This window comes from Pelecanus crispus, chromosome 8 (genome assembly GCF_030463565.1).
Source record: "Pelecanus crispus isolate bPelCri1 chromosome 8, bPelCri1.pri, whole genome shotgun sequence".
Classification (NCBI taxonomy): Eukaryota; Metazoa; Chordata; class Aves; order Pelecaniformes; family Pelecanidae; genus Pelecanus; species Pelecanus crispus.
In genome coordinates, this window is record NC_134650.1 from 46,530,890 (window position 1) to 46,546,817 (window position 15,928).

Below are 15,928 nucleotides of genomic sequence, written 5' to 3' on the forward strand. Positions count from 1 at the left end.
GAAAAGTGATCAAAAGATCCCTATGGGAACGCCTCACGGGCACTACTGTAACACGCCACGTGGAACTCGCTTCGATCAAAGTGTGCAACCAGGAACATCAAAAATACTCTATTCCTGTAGCAAATAATTCGCTCGCTTCCATTTCACAGCGTATCTCTGGTTCTGCAGTTCTGCTAACCTTTTGTAGCACTTGGCGCGTGCTGCAGGGGAGTCGGAGATGGAGCAAACGTGCGCATGCAAGGATAAAAACGCTGTCGTTTCTGGCCAGAATGGTAAAGCTGACGTCCCACTAGATGGCATTATTTGCATGCTTATGGCTGTCGCTTGACGAGTCAAAATCGAACAGGTTCTGCTCTTGGTAAAACAGATAAAAATAGCCTGGCTGATTTTCCAGAAGGGTGGTGAGGTGTGTCTGAATGTAGGAGCTCTCCTGTTTTGGAAGAGGATACGTTGGTGGAATTTGGAGATTCTCGATGCTAATTAATTTTATTTTTGTTTTTGAAATTTCTGGTAGGGTCCTGTAGACCCGCATGGGTCCTTTGAATTTGGAGAACAAGGGCTTTTAAAAGAACTTTTAATTTCATGTTTCCCCTGGTTCTCGGGTTTGTTAAAAATGAAATATTCAGGCAAATATTCTAAATAAATATTAATGAAATATTCTGAAAAATTAACTGCTAATGAAATAAAATTAGATGTTAAATAGTCTGATAATTCAAAGCTAGTTATTCTTTTGGGGAAGAGTACATTGCCAGAATGAAATCTGAGACAGATCTGCACATAAGCATCGAGAAGGTGCTTACTTTCCTCATGTAACATTTGGTTTCAAAATGCTTTAAATCATGTAAAATACAAGGCATTTTATCTGTGTTTTACAGAGAGCAAGAAGAGAGAAAGAGAAACCTCATGCCTTTTGGGTTGTACTGCTTTCTTATAACTCCTTTAAAAAACCCAATAAAACAAACCACCACCAATAAACAAACAAACAAAAAACTATCTGGATGTTGGAGACCACTTACTTTACCCGAAGCAGAAAGAATTCTAGCAATCACTTGTAAAAAGTGAATGGTCTCTTGCACTAGGCCTTTGGTCTGGTCTGATTGAGACAAATGCACAAAATAAATGTGGTTACAGCCTTCTGCCTGCATCCAGCAGATCGTCGGATCTGCAGCTTCAGATTGAGGGATAAAGTGGCAATGATAGAAACAGGATAATTCACTTTGTTTAACCTGTTATTGAGACACAAGCCTGTATGTGCAAACACTTTCTATGCTGTTCGGTGGATACTGAGAACAAGTTCATTTCTGAAATGTTTCCTTAACATGGTAATCTGACATTAGTGAGGGAAACTTTCTTGCCTGTTCCTCCAAATGTTTTTTTTTTTTGCATAGAATTGTAATCAGCAGATTGTCTAAACAGTGCAATTAGCATTTTCTAAGTAGTTGCTGTTTGTAGTTTAACACTTCGTCTGGCTTGCTTTGATGCTGGTACATCATAATGCACCCTTTTGATCCCAGAAAGTATTCCTGCCAGACAGGTACTTCATTTGAACTTGGCTTTGTTCTAGGAGCTGAGATGAGAAAACAGTGTTTTAAATTGTTGGTTTTCTTGAAATAGCTAAACCATTCTGCTTTCATATACATTAGGAAGGAGATTTTAATTCTAAGAGGGCAGCAATGAGTGACGGGATGTTACCTTAACCCATCCTGTTCTTGAACTTGGGGAATTTTATAGTAGTCATAGTTTGGGGCGGATGGTGTCTTGGTAATTGTAAGACCTGTGTTACTGGGATTTTGGGAGGAGGAATAGGATGCCGATAGGCTGATGGCAGTTCGGTCTGCAGAAATTTATGTCCACAGTCTCACTTCTGTTCCAGTTATCTTGTAGAAGGTATGAAAATACAATGTCTAGAGTTTGGTCCCTTAATGTGCTGACGTGTGTATTTATATAACACCCACAGCACGATGGCATGTGGAAGCCAGGAGAATTATGCAATATGAGCAATACACTCCTGGAAGAAACGGTTTTTGGTGTCCCTAAAGTTAGTCCTTATTCCCTGAATTGGCTCATCACACGCTCACACTTAAGACCACTGGCTTCACTGACGTTTTTCACATCTGGAGCGTTTCCTTGAACGTGCCTGGCTTTTTCAATTGTGTTCTTAGCGGTATTCATGAATTTCCTTACTCCCTCGTCATGACATTTAATTCTCTTACTGTAGGTAAACAACTTCTAGGTATTTGTTGTAAAGCAGTTGTTGTAAAATTAGCAATTACGTATTTTGTCATAAAGTTACCCAAGACAAGGCTCCTCGTGATCTCCAGTGTAGAGTTGAGTTCCAATTTTCCAAGTGGAGAGGGATTTGATTAACATGGAATTTTGAGGTTTATGTATTACTATAACTTGGTTGAAGAGTACAGTAAAATAATTCATTTTCGATGGAATCTTATTTGCAGAAATCCTCTTTAGCCATATATTCTGTTACCTAGGAAAACAGGGCATTTCTTTAAAAGCTGACAATTGAAAATTTTCCTGAAAAAGTTCAGATTCTGTGAACATTTTATAGTGTTTGATTTTTAATATTTGACTGTTTAAAATGTTCTGGTTATTGACACAGATTTAGTAAATCCCTCTTTAGGTATGTGGAGTAGAATAGGATTTCAGTTGTGTTTGAGGCTGTTCGTAAGTACCCCCTGGATATAGTTTGTACTGTAAAGCATGCGCACTCTAGTCTCCAGTAGGCTATAAATTTATAGCTGTTTGAAAGGTATGAATGTAATAGTTAAACAAAGGCACTGGAGAAATAAAATGGAAAACAGAGTAATTGCTTGGTAGCTGAATTTTCCTTCCCTCCTCCCTCCCTCCGCGTTTTTAACAGCTCCCCCCATCTCTTTTTGGATGTTGTTTAGCCTGTGGATGAGAACAGTGTTATGGAAAGTGAATATCTGGTGACATGATTGACGTTCACGAGCATGTGATGTTGGAGAAGCTGCCAAGGTTCTGCCATCCCACCGACTGCAACGGGGCGAGTTTTCCTTGAATGAGGACGATGTTGCCCTCCCCTCCTGCATCCCTTTGCCCAACCCTAAACACTTCGGAGTTTTGGAGAGGGGAACTGCCTCCCAGCTGTGGAGATCATAACCCCCCCCAGCTGTCAAAGGAGTAAACAATTACTCTTTTTAAAATTGTTTCAATATGGTCAATGCATGACCATAATTACGTTTGAAGAATTGAAGCCTGAAGGCGCAAGAAGTAACTTCAGAGGTGCTTCATTTTTTCCTCCGCTGTTCCAATATTTAGTACAGCAGATTTTGTTGTCATACGCTATTCGTTTAATAAAAAGAACTCCAAATGTATGACCCTTATGTGAAAAAATGCATTTCGTTAGCCAAACCCCCAAATAATCGCCCCTCTTCATGATTCTGTGCAGGCAGAATCTGAAGCCCTTGTTTTTCACAATATCCATCATATTCTTGTCAATTAAAAAAAGATTCTGTTCATCAGTTTAATCGTTTGCATTTTGAATATCACATCCTGTTGCTTTTTCCCTAGACTTTAAAAATGATGTTGAATTTGGAAATGGAAGGAACAGTTAACCAAATCTGTTTGGATTACGTATTTAGTGTAAATATGTCTTTATTTTATACATGTGGCTGTTAGATTCTCTAGGGGTAACACTTTCCCTAATCTTTCAAAATGTAACAATAACAGAGGGAAAGTCTGTGCCATCTCAGTGTAAACGGCAGCAAAGGAAACTCTGCCAAGTCCATGAAAATAATGATTTACCTTTGAATTTTCTAAAGAAATCTGGTATTGATGGAGAATGGGAAGCAACACAACCTAGCAATGTCCAAGTGCAAGCTATTGACATGAAGATTGTTTTTTAGGAGGCTGATTTTGAATGCGGTATCAAGATGGAATATTTCATGTCTGGTTTTGATATTGCAAATGTCTTCTCTTCCTCCTCAATTTGTTCTTAATTAAATTTCTTTACAATTTAATGTTTTATGTGGATTGTTTTGTCTGCTGACTGACTTCTGACCTTTAAGAAAGACAGGATTACTTTCTCAGGAACATTGTTTTCATGGGTTGTTCTTTTTTTCCTAATTAGCCCTGTTTTTAAAAAAGCCAACCCTTTCTCCCCCTATTTTGTACATTAGACATCCCAAAAGTTTGGGAGTATACAGTCATTTCAGACATCATCCCTGACGACCTTTGTGTTGGTACCAGATCATCTTCACTGCACTTCGAAGCTTTTCCTTTCTTTGAACCGCAGAAAGATTTATTTTGCGGTGCATGAGAAGCATTCTAGAACTTGTTGTGTCAGTCTTCTTCTTTTTTAGTTTTATAGCAACTTTGGCAAAACCGTGCTGTGTTTCTGATCTAGGATGTGGGAGGCAAAACTTAGGATGATGCGCCCGCTGGCTTTTAAAACTGACTTCTTTAATTTTCCTGATGCACGCATGCCTTCCTCCGAAGCTTTTGCTTGATAAGATTTGAACGTTGGTTCTTGCTTTCCTACCAAAGTGATGTCCTCTTTGTGCATTTCAGAACAGCCCACGTCTCTGTGAATTCTTTGTGCAGAATTCTTTTTGTCTCCCAAGCTGCTGCTAGTATATATGTGGTCTATAGAAATCACTGGAGCTCTTGCAATTTGTTAAATAACTGAACTATTTTAAGTCTCTGGTGTGTTTTCATAGAAAGCTTTGTTTAGGAACTGAGGTTCCCAAAGAAAGCAAACTTTGGACCCCTTAATGTTTAAAAACAAGCACATCCTTTGTTTTCAATGTTACCGGCAACCATCCATTGTCCTAAATAAAAAGCTCACTAAAAACAGTCAGCCATCCTTAGATGATCTAAATCCTTTACTTCACTCTTCTTGTATAAGAGCATCTGTCTTCCAAAATACTGTTGTCTTTTTGCCAAAGTGCTGAATTGTACTGCTGAACGTATTTTTTATGTGTTTTTAGCAGGGTTGTTATGTGGCTCATGGATACTGTGCTGCTTACAAATTACAACGCTTCATGCTGGTTTTGACTAGCAAATGTTCCGAAAAAGTCAAATCCCTTCTCACTGAAGTATTTCTGTCTTTTCTAATATGGACTTCCCAAGTTAAATATCTCATTTGCAGTATCTTGCTTTAGCGCTGCCTTTCTAACTTTTTTTTGGTATTTGACAAACTCAGAATGAGACAGCTGAAAGCTCTCCTACATGTGATCATTTATGGATAGAGAACAGAAAGTCAGCATGCTTCAGTTTTCTAATATTGTTTGCACATGTTTTTGGGATGTAGCGCTCTACTACAGGTAAATCATAGTTCTAATGTTATGGTGAACTTTTTCTCTACTGAAGAAATACTCCACTGTCATTACCATTAGATTTTTCTTCAGTCATCAGTGGACTGTTATGAAATGTGGTTGCTAAAGACCTGTTCATAGAATAACATTTTAGATTGTAAGACCAACGGGATAGATTTATACATCTGAAATTAATTTAACCTTTATATCAACTATCTTTGTACTTATGGGCTAATTTGTCATGCCTGATTTGCCCATGCAGTTACTGTGACTGAGTATGCGGTTATGGTAAAAACCTGTGCAAACAGCCGGCGTTTCGTCTATACCAGTTTTACACCGTTGAGCACCGTAACAGCTAAGTAGGAATTTCATGAATAAGGGAAAAGTAGTAAGCACACCTGGCTTTGAAAATCTGTGCCTGATGTCTTAAGTCTTGCTAGCCTAAAATCTTCTTCTCTGACTCTACCCTGTTTAGCTTGTTATCTATTTTCCATGCTTTCCTCTGTAGTCATGTTCTCTCCATTAAGGTAGTGGTCTCTAGCTAGTATTTCATGGCCATTCCTTATCACATTGATTAAGTGATAGCTTTTGTGATCAGTAATAGAAGAAGGTCTTTTCCTGTCTTCCCTCAGTAGAGCAATTTCTGGGCCTTTTTATGTCACAGCTCTGGCACTCATCATCTTTCTCAAGCTCTTGTCCTACGCGGCTTGGGTCTCCTGGTATGAACAGCTCACTGCACCTGAGACTATCTTGTCCCAAATAATTTATATTGCTTTTGATTTCTCTTTGAATTAAGTGACATCCTGGACTATCCCATGGATTATACTGTAATCGTTAACATTCCTAGCTAGACTGCTTTTCTGTGAAAGTTTTCTCTGACCTACAGTTGATTCAGTCACTTCTCTAAACAGAGCAGCATACAACGTGAAGGTCATTAAAATGTATTTATGAATGAAATATGGACATTTTTTTTCAAAATAACCACAGAGCATATGACTGTGTTTTGTGTAGGACTACACAAGTACTTTTGTATGTAGTGACAACTGAAGTCATATAAAGAGTTAAAGCACAACTATTTTTATTGGATGTTACTGCAAACATTTATAAACCCATTTCTCTGTGTAGTGCATATTAGTAATAGATTACACTGAGAAATGTGGTCTCAGTATTTACAATACAGAATGTGCTTTCCTTTTGCTGACACCTATGGAAAGGAAACTGTTGCACAGCAGCAGATGGTAATTTCGGTCTATTTTTCCTCCTTTCCTACTCCCACCCCCTTTTTGGAGACATAATGTAGGCGTTGTAAAGCAATCTCTAAGTAACGTGCTTGCTGGCACTTGCCAGTGAGAAATCTTGGGGCCTTTAAAGCACTCCTGAATTAGCTTTTTGATGCCAGCGTTTTTCCTCCTGTATGTTCTTTATTTCAAATTGCGTTTTGAACAGATCAATAAAAAAATTATTTAGAGCTTTGGAAAATAAATGTGCTTTAAAAAAAATAATGATGACTTAAGAGATACAGTACTCCACTTGACCAGGTTAGACCAGTAACCTGCAGATTTCAGTTTCTGAGGACTCTGGGCTCATTTGTACTACAAAGGAAAACACAAAGCTCTCAGTTTGTGCAAACCTGGAATTTTGTGGCTGTAGGCTTCAGATCATTCATCTTACAGGAGCAGACCGTATCCTGTTCATAGGACTATACAACAGCTTAAGCAAGTACTTCACAGGTTCAGGATCCTGTCTGAGAATAAGATCAAAAACCCAATAGGTTGAAAAGATTATTTTACTTTGCAGGGTATGGCAAGCAACTGATACCAAAAGGAAAATAAGAATCTTGGCGATCCTTCAAGCATAGTCATGTTGAGTAAAAGCATCTATTGCAGCTTTGGATTGTTTAACTGCAGTATTGCACATCTAAATCTGGAAAATTTAGAAGTACTGAAGTTTTAGAAAGTGTTAAATGTCCAGATAGGTCTGTTTTAATTCATGGGTTTTGAACCTTTGGGTTTACTTTTTCAAGTAAATGTGCAGCCATGAGGATTATAAATTTCTCTTAACGTACAGTCAAATGCTCTCAACTGTTGATGCTTTAAGCAAAATATAAACCACTCAGCAGCTTACAATGAAATGGCAAAAGTATGTAGCAATATGAGGAGGACCTTGAAACAGCTGACAATGCACGAGATGTTTCCTTCCCAGTTTTAAAGCCATTTGTCCAGATGTTGAAACAAGTATTTCTTGTCATACCTGAAATAGTCTTTTTGCTCCCTCTGTTTCTTGTATAACTAGGCTTCCCCTTCGGGTGCAGGGGTTGCACATGATAATGAACCTGGTTTTTGCTGGCAGCAGGACTCGATCTGTAGGAGCTTTGTTTCAAAATACTCGGCTCAGCTCACGAGTCAACATTGTGTTTCTGTAACAGTTTGGCAACTTTGCACCAAATGCTGGAAAGTACATAATGTGGCTCTTTAAATGACTTAATACTAGTAGTAACATTTTCAGAAGATTCTGGTCTTGTACTGCATTTTTATTGGATTCTGATGAATTTAAAACTGAGCTTTAAAAGAGGGTTTTTTATAGGGAGCTTTATACGGCTTCCTGCTTATCGGACTGATACATATTGTGGGGCACTATCAGTGAGCAACAAAGCTTTATCCAGTTCTGGCTTCGGAGTGCTGGATCCTTCCGTTGGTCAGTGTTACACAGCTTGAATGTAATAGCCCAGCTTCCTTGGATAGAAGTGTAGATTAGAAAATATCAGACTGCTGACATTTTAAAATACATAACCGTGCGTATGTATGCTTACTTAATTTTGTGAATAGCTGTTGAAATCACATCACTGTATAGCTTTGGCGTTTTCTGTAATGTCATTGTATTCCCTTAGGCAGTGTCAAGCACGAGGGCAGTTCTAAAATTGTCAGAGTTGCTTTCTTCACCTTGTGCGTGTGACAGTGTGTGTCATCTATGCATTTTCCTGAAAACAGAGATTTATGCTGATTTTCACCCCTTTTGCATTCCTCTCTAATTACAGGTCACCTATTTTACAAATTCGGAATCACAGAATCTGACTGGTATCGAATCAAGCAAAGCATAGACTCCAAATGCCGAACCGCTTGGAGGCGGAAACAGCGAGGGCAGAGTCTTGCTGTGAAAAGCTTTTCAAGGCGAACACCTTCATCATCGTCTTACAGTGGTTCAGGTAAAAAACCAAATAAACCCCTCAAAACCCAAACAAACCCCAACGGAAATGGAAACTTATAGTAATAATGCCATTTGTTTTTCAATATACCTGAAAATTATTTTGATCTTAAGTTTTATATTTACAACAGGTGCATGTAGTATCCACAAATGTGAATATTTTTGTGTAACAAAGATAAATGGAGAAATCCACATTTCTCACCACTGAATTTTTGGAGTGGATTTTATATTATTGCCTTCTTTTTTTTTTTTTTAAAGTACCATTTATCATTGGCAAAGAGGCCTCTTTATTACAGTGTATGTATGTCTACAGTGCTCCTCAAGGAGTGTATCCATGTACTAAGTGAAGCCAACCATTTGTAGTTAAATCATCATGGGCCTTCAGTGCAAGCCAGCCACCTCCTGGGACATTCGGAGTCATTCGCAGCCTCATGGGGCTTCTACCAGAGTAGACCCCTAGTAGGATGAGCTTCTAATCCTGTTCCGTCTACAAATTGCAGTCACGCCCCTTGTTGTAGCGCATTAATGATCCTAGAAAGGAAATGACGGGGGGTGTGCGTTCACAAAGAGAAGAGGGAGAGGGGAGTCTGTCTCTGAAACAGTAGTAAAATACAGATTTGCCAGAAATGAAAGTGTAGTATATTCTAGTGCGTGAGAGAGATTGGCTTTGATCTGTATGTTACCTGAATGCCTGCCTTCGCTGAGGTGCTTGAGAATGTCCATCCACATGGGTTAACTGAAAAAATTCAGCACATACAACTCTGTGCTATCATGTGGGGTTTATTTACCATGTTCAGTTTTTTGAGTAGAAGGTCAAAATCTTTCTGCAACTTATGTTCCTAAGAGGAGTCAAGTGAATAAATCTTTCTCAGCGTGTTCACACCATTTAGTAGGACGTGCTAAATTTTGTTCCTGAATTATTTTCCTCTGAAGAAATTAAATATGTTGTAGGTGATTCTATATTTCCATATAGGTATGTAGGCATGAATAATAATAACAAATGAAAAATACTGACCTAAGAAGTGTTCTCATAGGACATTTCTGGCTCATGCTTTTAATATAAAGCAGTGTTACGGGACATTTGTACATCATATATTAAAACCAGTGTTTTGGAAGTGAGCCCAAAGAAAAGGAAGTAAGTTTATTTGCCTGCATAAAATTTTTGGTTGCATGTTAACACTAACCACTGTATCTCATGCAAAGAATGCCAAAATCTGCTTTCAATGGAAAATTTTATGTGCTGGAACTGGGAATCATATCCAAAATTCTCAAATTAAAACAACTAATCAACATAATGATAACCATAAGCCATATATGTTGATGGGATTTTTATTTTCAGTCTCTTAGCAATCAGTGTTTTAGAATAAAAATGCAGTAGTAAGTAGATACGGGCCTGTGCTCATTAGACTGTACTCCTTGACTGTTGTTGAGATTTATTATTAAAAAATATTAATCTTTAATCTCCTGGTTTGGAGATTTGGGGAGTCCACTGTAGAGATGTAAAACACAGATGCAGGCTCATTGAATTCTTGTTTTCAGAAGGCGGTAAGATTAATAAGTGTTGGTTTTTAAGCTGAAAACTCAACCCCCCTGCAATTCCACTAATCTGATCTGTGAGTAAATTGTTCCATGGGTACAAAGACACCTGAATTAACTCCTGGGATTTCAGCAGCGTGCTGTCTCAGCAGGTGGGAGTAGCGTGGTACAGACACACGTGAGCTGGTTCCGCAAGAGCCGTATTTTGGGTTGGGCGCCCCGGCTAGCTCCTTTAGCTGGAGTTGAGCTGGCTGCCTTTGGTACGTCCATCTCCAGGATTTTCCCAGGAGTTTTTATGCCTCCTGGGTCTCCCACTGTACAGGCTGCCTCTTCTCCCAAGTCCCCCAGATAGCAAAGAGGTGACTGCATGTCCTTCTAAAGTTGTCTTTGGTCCTGAAGATGATGAAGGTCAGCTGAGGCATCTTGGCATGTCATTGGCAGGACTGTATAGACTGTGCAGCCAAAAGCAGAGTACCGGCAATAACATTAACAGCTGCCTTTGGTAACGGTATGTGAAAATGTTCCCATGGATTCGGAGTCTTTTTGTTAATTTTCTTTAAAATACTGCTCTTACTTAGAATGTTATTGGCATCATTTTCCGGGAGGCTGTAAAGATGTTAGATGAATTCACCACTACATTGGCGCCCACTGTGAAAAAGCTCTTAGAAAACCAGACCACTTTTCAGAATCAGGTGGTCCTTTGAAAAACTAATTTGCATTCCAAAATCAGGTGGGAGTGATATTTCAGTAGAAGAAAGAAGAGGAGGTAGGAGGAAAAACAGAAGAGTGGGTTGAGAGGCTGAATGAGTATATAGGGAGAAAAGATGCAAGAAAAAAATGTAGATTCGTATGTTTAAAAAGGTAACTTTTGCCTGACAGGGCTGTAATTCCACTGCTCTGTTCAGGTAACTTCATGAACCGCTCAGACTTTGTCTTTGTGGTTTGACATCCCTGGAACCCCTCAATGGAATTACAGCATCATAATTCACAGGCATCTGTTCCTTATTATATGCACTGTGTAGTGGATATAGCAGAATTCCTGCTGCCAGCTAGCAGGAAAGAGAAGTAATATTTCACAGCTCTGAAGTAAAGGAGGTCTGTATTTCACAGTTATGACAACATAGCTGTCAAATATGGCTTTTTAAAGTGTTACATATGAACCCAGACAGTCTTTATAGTAGCATTTGTTTCAGGGGGCAATTTAAGGTGAGCCTTGAATGGTCTGGAATTCAGCTACTTGAGAAACTGTCTTTCCCACTATTGTTAGTTATAGCTATTAAGATCAACTTCTAGGTGCTTTATGTCAGGTCTCCACCCAGCTGCGGTCGCTGCTGTCTGCAGAAGAATACCTGTGTTTGGTTTCACTGGGTAATACGTTGCTCCATGTCAGCTCACATACAACAGGCATTTGAGTTGTTTATCTGTTGGGCAGAATATAGTAGCTGCTTCTCACAAAAGATGTAATGAAAGGGAAAAAAAAAAAAAAAGCTCTTAAGATTGTGGACAGCTACTGTGTTGTGTTTACACTGTGAAGGATGTGGGGATATGCAGCGTAGTTTCTTGTAGAACGTCCTCTGAGCTGTTCTGAGAAGCTCTGGCTTTGGTTCCACTCGCTCAGCATAAGCCTGTATGACTTCTGTTCGAAGAAGCTGCAATTACTTAGTTTGAGCGGGAAATGTCGTGGAGCGTGGTTCTGTGACTGGCTGCGTTAGGTCAGCGAGGACGTTAAGCTCAGCTGTCAGCTTCTCTGACAGTTTAGGTACAACAGTGGTGTCGCACGCGTTCAGTAGGAAAGCACTTTCATTTCACACCTTGTAAACAAGCATTTCAGATTATGCCACGTGGGGGAAAAATTTACACACACGCTCGCCCCTTTTACCAGGTTAAATATGATAAACCTCAGCTATTTGTGCAAGGACTTAAACCCACTGATTCTTTAGCTAAATGATGACAACATCCTAGGGAAGTTTTAGGGCTTACCCTAGAAGATATTCCCGTAGACTTCAGAAAGCGCTTCTTTTTAAGATGCCATCAGCAGATGCCTTGAGTAGACGCATAGTATCACGGTGTCTGCCGTGCAGCTGAGCTGTTCCGAAAACATCATTAAGAGGTATATTAAATATCATTTCAGTGTCCTGAGCGTTCATGAATGAACACCACATTCCCTTGTATGAACTTTTCCAAAGTTTGGTAGGGTTTTGCCACTTCAGAACTTGTGATTGTAGTATTTCATATTAAAATGGTGACCAAGAAGACCAACAAAAAAAAAAGGCTGAAATCCAAAACTGTTGTGTTTGATTGGCTTGAAGTGATATTTTTCATCAGCTATCTCTAGGGTCTGATAATAGCAAGATAGCTTTCTGTTATGTCGTAGTATAATAATACATGTTTCAATCAGCACAAGTTTATTGACACTTTCTTCGAAATGTTGCAAAGGAGCACCATTCTTTTATGTGTTACAGAATATTTTCTTGATTGCTGGTATGCTAAAAGTCTAGAATAACTTAGTGTTTTCTGTTGGGCAGTGAAAGTTGTTAAACATCTCTACATATAGTTAAAACCAGTATTTTTGTTAGTCCTGAAATAGTCTCAAATCAGCATGGTCACTGCCCTGCTGGACATCCTCCCCTGTGAATTTGGGGACTTGATTTTCCAAAGCTGCTTTTTATCAGCAATTAATTTGCTTCATTTAAAAAAAAAAAAAAAAAAAAAAAGGCAAACCGGCCTGTACCTCACCTGTCTGTGACCTGACTTTGATTTCTCTGGTGCTGAGGAATCTTGAGGGTGGGTGAACACAGTAAGATGTTGCCCGGAGAAGCTGCAGAGACGCCATCCCTGGAGACAGTCAAAATCCACCCGGACGCAGTCCGAAGCAAGCGGTTCTGGTTGCTCATGCCTTGAGGAAGGGCATTGGATTAGATGATCTTCAGAGGTCACTTCCAACCTCATCTAGTCTGTGATTTTGTGGGTTTTATGAGTTATTGGACACATAATAAATAATTCTGAATTATTTACATCTAAAGAGGATTGCTATTCTTGACCTTCATTCTTATGTACTTGTTGGACATGTCAAAACTTTTGGGCTTTTTCTGCTTGTGCATAAAAGTTTATGCAGCGCATGGCTTTTGATTTGAGTCGTGCAGTTAAAAATGATAACAGATATCCTCTCTGCTCTGTTTATCGTACAGAAAAATTAGCTATGCAAATGGCATAGAAAAGCAGGAGGCTGAGCCCATAGTCCTTACAAGTTTTTGGTGGTGTAATTCTGTGATAGCGTGTGCAAGTGCTAAGAGCTGAAGAGGAACTGATCTGCAGGCAAAAACATGTCTAAGGAAGCTGGTAGGAAACTATGAATGAATGTCTCGTCTCTGTCCTTCACCCCCAAACATATTAATTGAGCTTGTTCTACATTTAATTGACTGTGCAGCTTTACAGTAGCCACAAGATTTATGGGTTGCATAAAGTTGTTGTAGCAGACTGCTATATATAGGCAGAAGTTGGTTTTCCTTATTTTATCTGGCTCTTTTGTTTGAAGCTGTTGCCTTTTTTTGGAATTGAGGTATTAATTGCAGTGGTTTGCTCTGCTCTTCTCAGAGCCAACACTTCGGTCCTTAATATGTGTTTTTCTCGGGTTTTTTTTTCTGACAAGAGTTGTACACGTGGCTGCCACGATGATTTAGCTAGATAGTCTTTTAAAAAGTGTTAGTCTATGGAGGCAAGGCAGTAGGAAATGAGGTTTTTGGGGGGAGGATTAATTGAAGAGTGCCTTGTCCCATTCTTTTAATTTCTCTTAAGATTATTACAGCTGTTATCACAGTTTTCCATGTTGGAATTTTTAATTAGTTCTATGACTTTGGGATTTATATGTAGATTTAGGCTGAAGCGCTCGGCCTATGCCGAGATGTCACATATGAAAATGGATGTGCAGCCAAATCTTCAAAGCTGTTCTGCAAAATTGGAGGCATTTAGCACTGGATGAGTCAGGTTGAGATAATGGTTTACAGTATACAGTTTTATTTCTATTAATTGTTAAGTAATGGTGTTTTTGTTTTTGAGGACTGCTTTGCTACATCTGGTCATTAACCTTTCCTTGCTAGGACTACGCATCAAGGAAGCAAGAAAATACGTCCTAGTTTGTCAGCAGAAGCGTGAGGCTGGGCGGCCTATGCACTAGGAAAGCAATTTTGAATAACAACCCATAAGGAGACTAAGCATGGATCCCCTCTGCTGCAGGATCTGTACCTCCTGCATTTCCTTCCAGAATGAGAAGCCAGATGCTCAACTGATAAATATGAAGTAGAATAGGAAAGAATTAGAAAATGCCAAAGGTTTTGCCTTTGAAGTGAGGAATTTTAAAACTGATCTTAGTTGAGAATTAAACACACATATTCTTGAAACAGTTACAAATCACATTTGTCTGGCAAATCTAATCTTGCTCGGCAATGTCTGAGGAAGATTAACTTTGAGAAATGTGAAGTAGCTGCTTCAGTAGGGGTGATTTTGCCAACTCTTGAACATTATTCTGAGAAGACAGACTTACTCAGGCTAAATTTTCTTTGACTCATAAGCACATGCAGTAAACAAACGGAAAATGTCAAAGGTCCCACTTCAACTTGGGAAGGAAGGGATATTTCAGCAGTCAGGTGGGGTTTTTTCCCCCCCCCGTATCACAGCTTAGTCACCTGTGGAGTGGTCGGTGCAGCACCTTGTATTGCGTGGGTGGCTCCGCAGCGACTGCGCCCAGTGGAGGGTGCTTTGGGGCTGCCGCGGGTGACGTCCTCGGCAGCGGCACTCTGTAAGCTCTTCGGTTCGTCTCAAAGCACCCCTTTGTAGCCAGTGCAATGGAACGTTTCAAAGCAAGCGTTCAGCTCTGTGGCTTCTCGGTGCCAGGGATTCTCTGATATATCAGAGTTGTAAATGTGAGGCTAAATAGTTTACGTGATAGTGATTTATAACTGTTGACGTACCCTCTATTCAAGCTGTGTGCTATTCATGTTTGTGTTTGTTTTTAATAGGGAATGTTTAAAAATGGATAAATATTACTTTTCTCTGGTCAGAGATTTAGAGGGGAAGAACTATACTTATAAAGGATGTTTTGTTTTTAGACACTGTTGAATCCTCTCTCTTCTTTCTTCCTAAGAAGAAAAAAACCCACCAAAATCCAACAAAAAAAGAAAGAAAACCCCACTGTGGTTGTTGCAGTGAAGCCAGACTGAAATCTATTTATAAGTGACCATGTGAGATGCACCTCTGAAAACTGTAATAATTTCTGGCATCTGTGAAGCAAAAGATGCTTTACAAATAAAGGCTTTCGGACTTGACATTTAAAAATGTATTTCAATATGTGCATATAATATACATGTAAATATATGTTTTTATCTGCTGTAGCTCTTCTTTGATACTTTTATTGCATAACTTTCTTAATCAGAAATTAAATGCTTATTATAAGTGCATCTTCATGTTTTCTCAGAAGTACAGCATTGCAGTGTGTGTAGTGGTAAGAGTAAGCTACAGGGAAAGTACTGCTAGAAGGTTATTAAATCTGTAAGTGGAACTCGTCTTACCTCGCTCGTGTCCTTAAGTCCAGTTTTGCTGCTTGTGTATGTGTATTTACATTTACGCTCGGTATGTTTGAGCGTATGAAGTTATGTGTGTATGCACATGTGTGTGTACACTCACACATCTAAATGAAGGATGTTGTATTTGGATGCTGTGGTTCGACTAGAGGTTGAGTTGCAACTCGGCTGTTGAATTGCATAGCGGGGGACTGGGAAGCATGATGGAAAGACAAAATCACAACAGTGGACTAGTGGTGGCCTGTAAGAAGCTAGATGAATAACAGTGGGCTTTCTCAGCCATTTAGCATCCTAACAAAATCCTATTTGCAAAATAAAAAA

The 15,928-nt window shown here is 39.3% G+C and overlaps 1 protein-coding gene across 2 annotated transcripts in view; it reads left to right on the plus strand.

Annotated features, from left to right (window-relative positions):
* BANP (BTG3 associated nuclear protein) overlaps positions 1-15,928 on the plus strand; it is a 154,693-nt gene that overhangs the window by 60,667 nt on the left and 78,098 nt on the right. For both annotated transcript variants that reach the window (XM_075715834.1, XM_075715836.1), the window contains one exon: positions 8,329-8,496. In XM_075715834.1, coding sequence (XP_075571949.1) covers positions 8,329-8,496 — 168 coding nt within the window. The remainder of the gene's footprint in view (positions 1-8,328; positions 8,497-15,928) is intronic.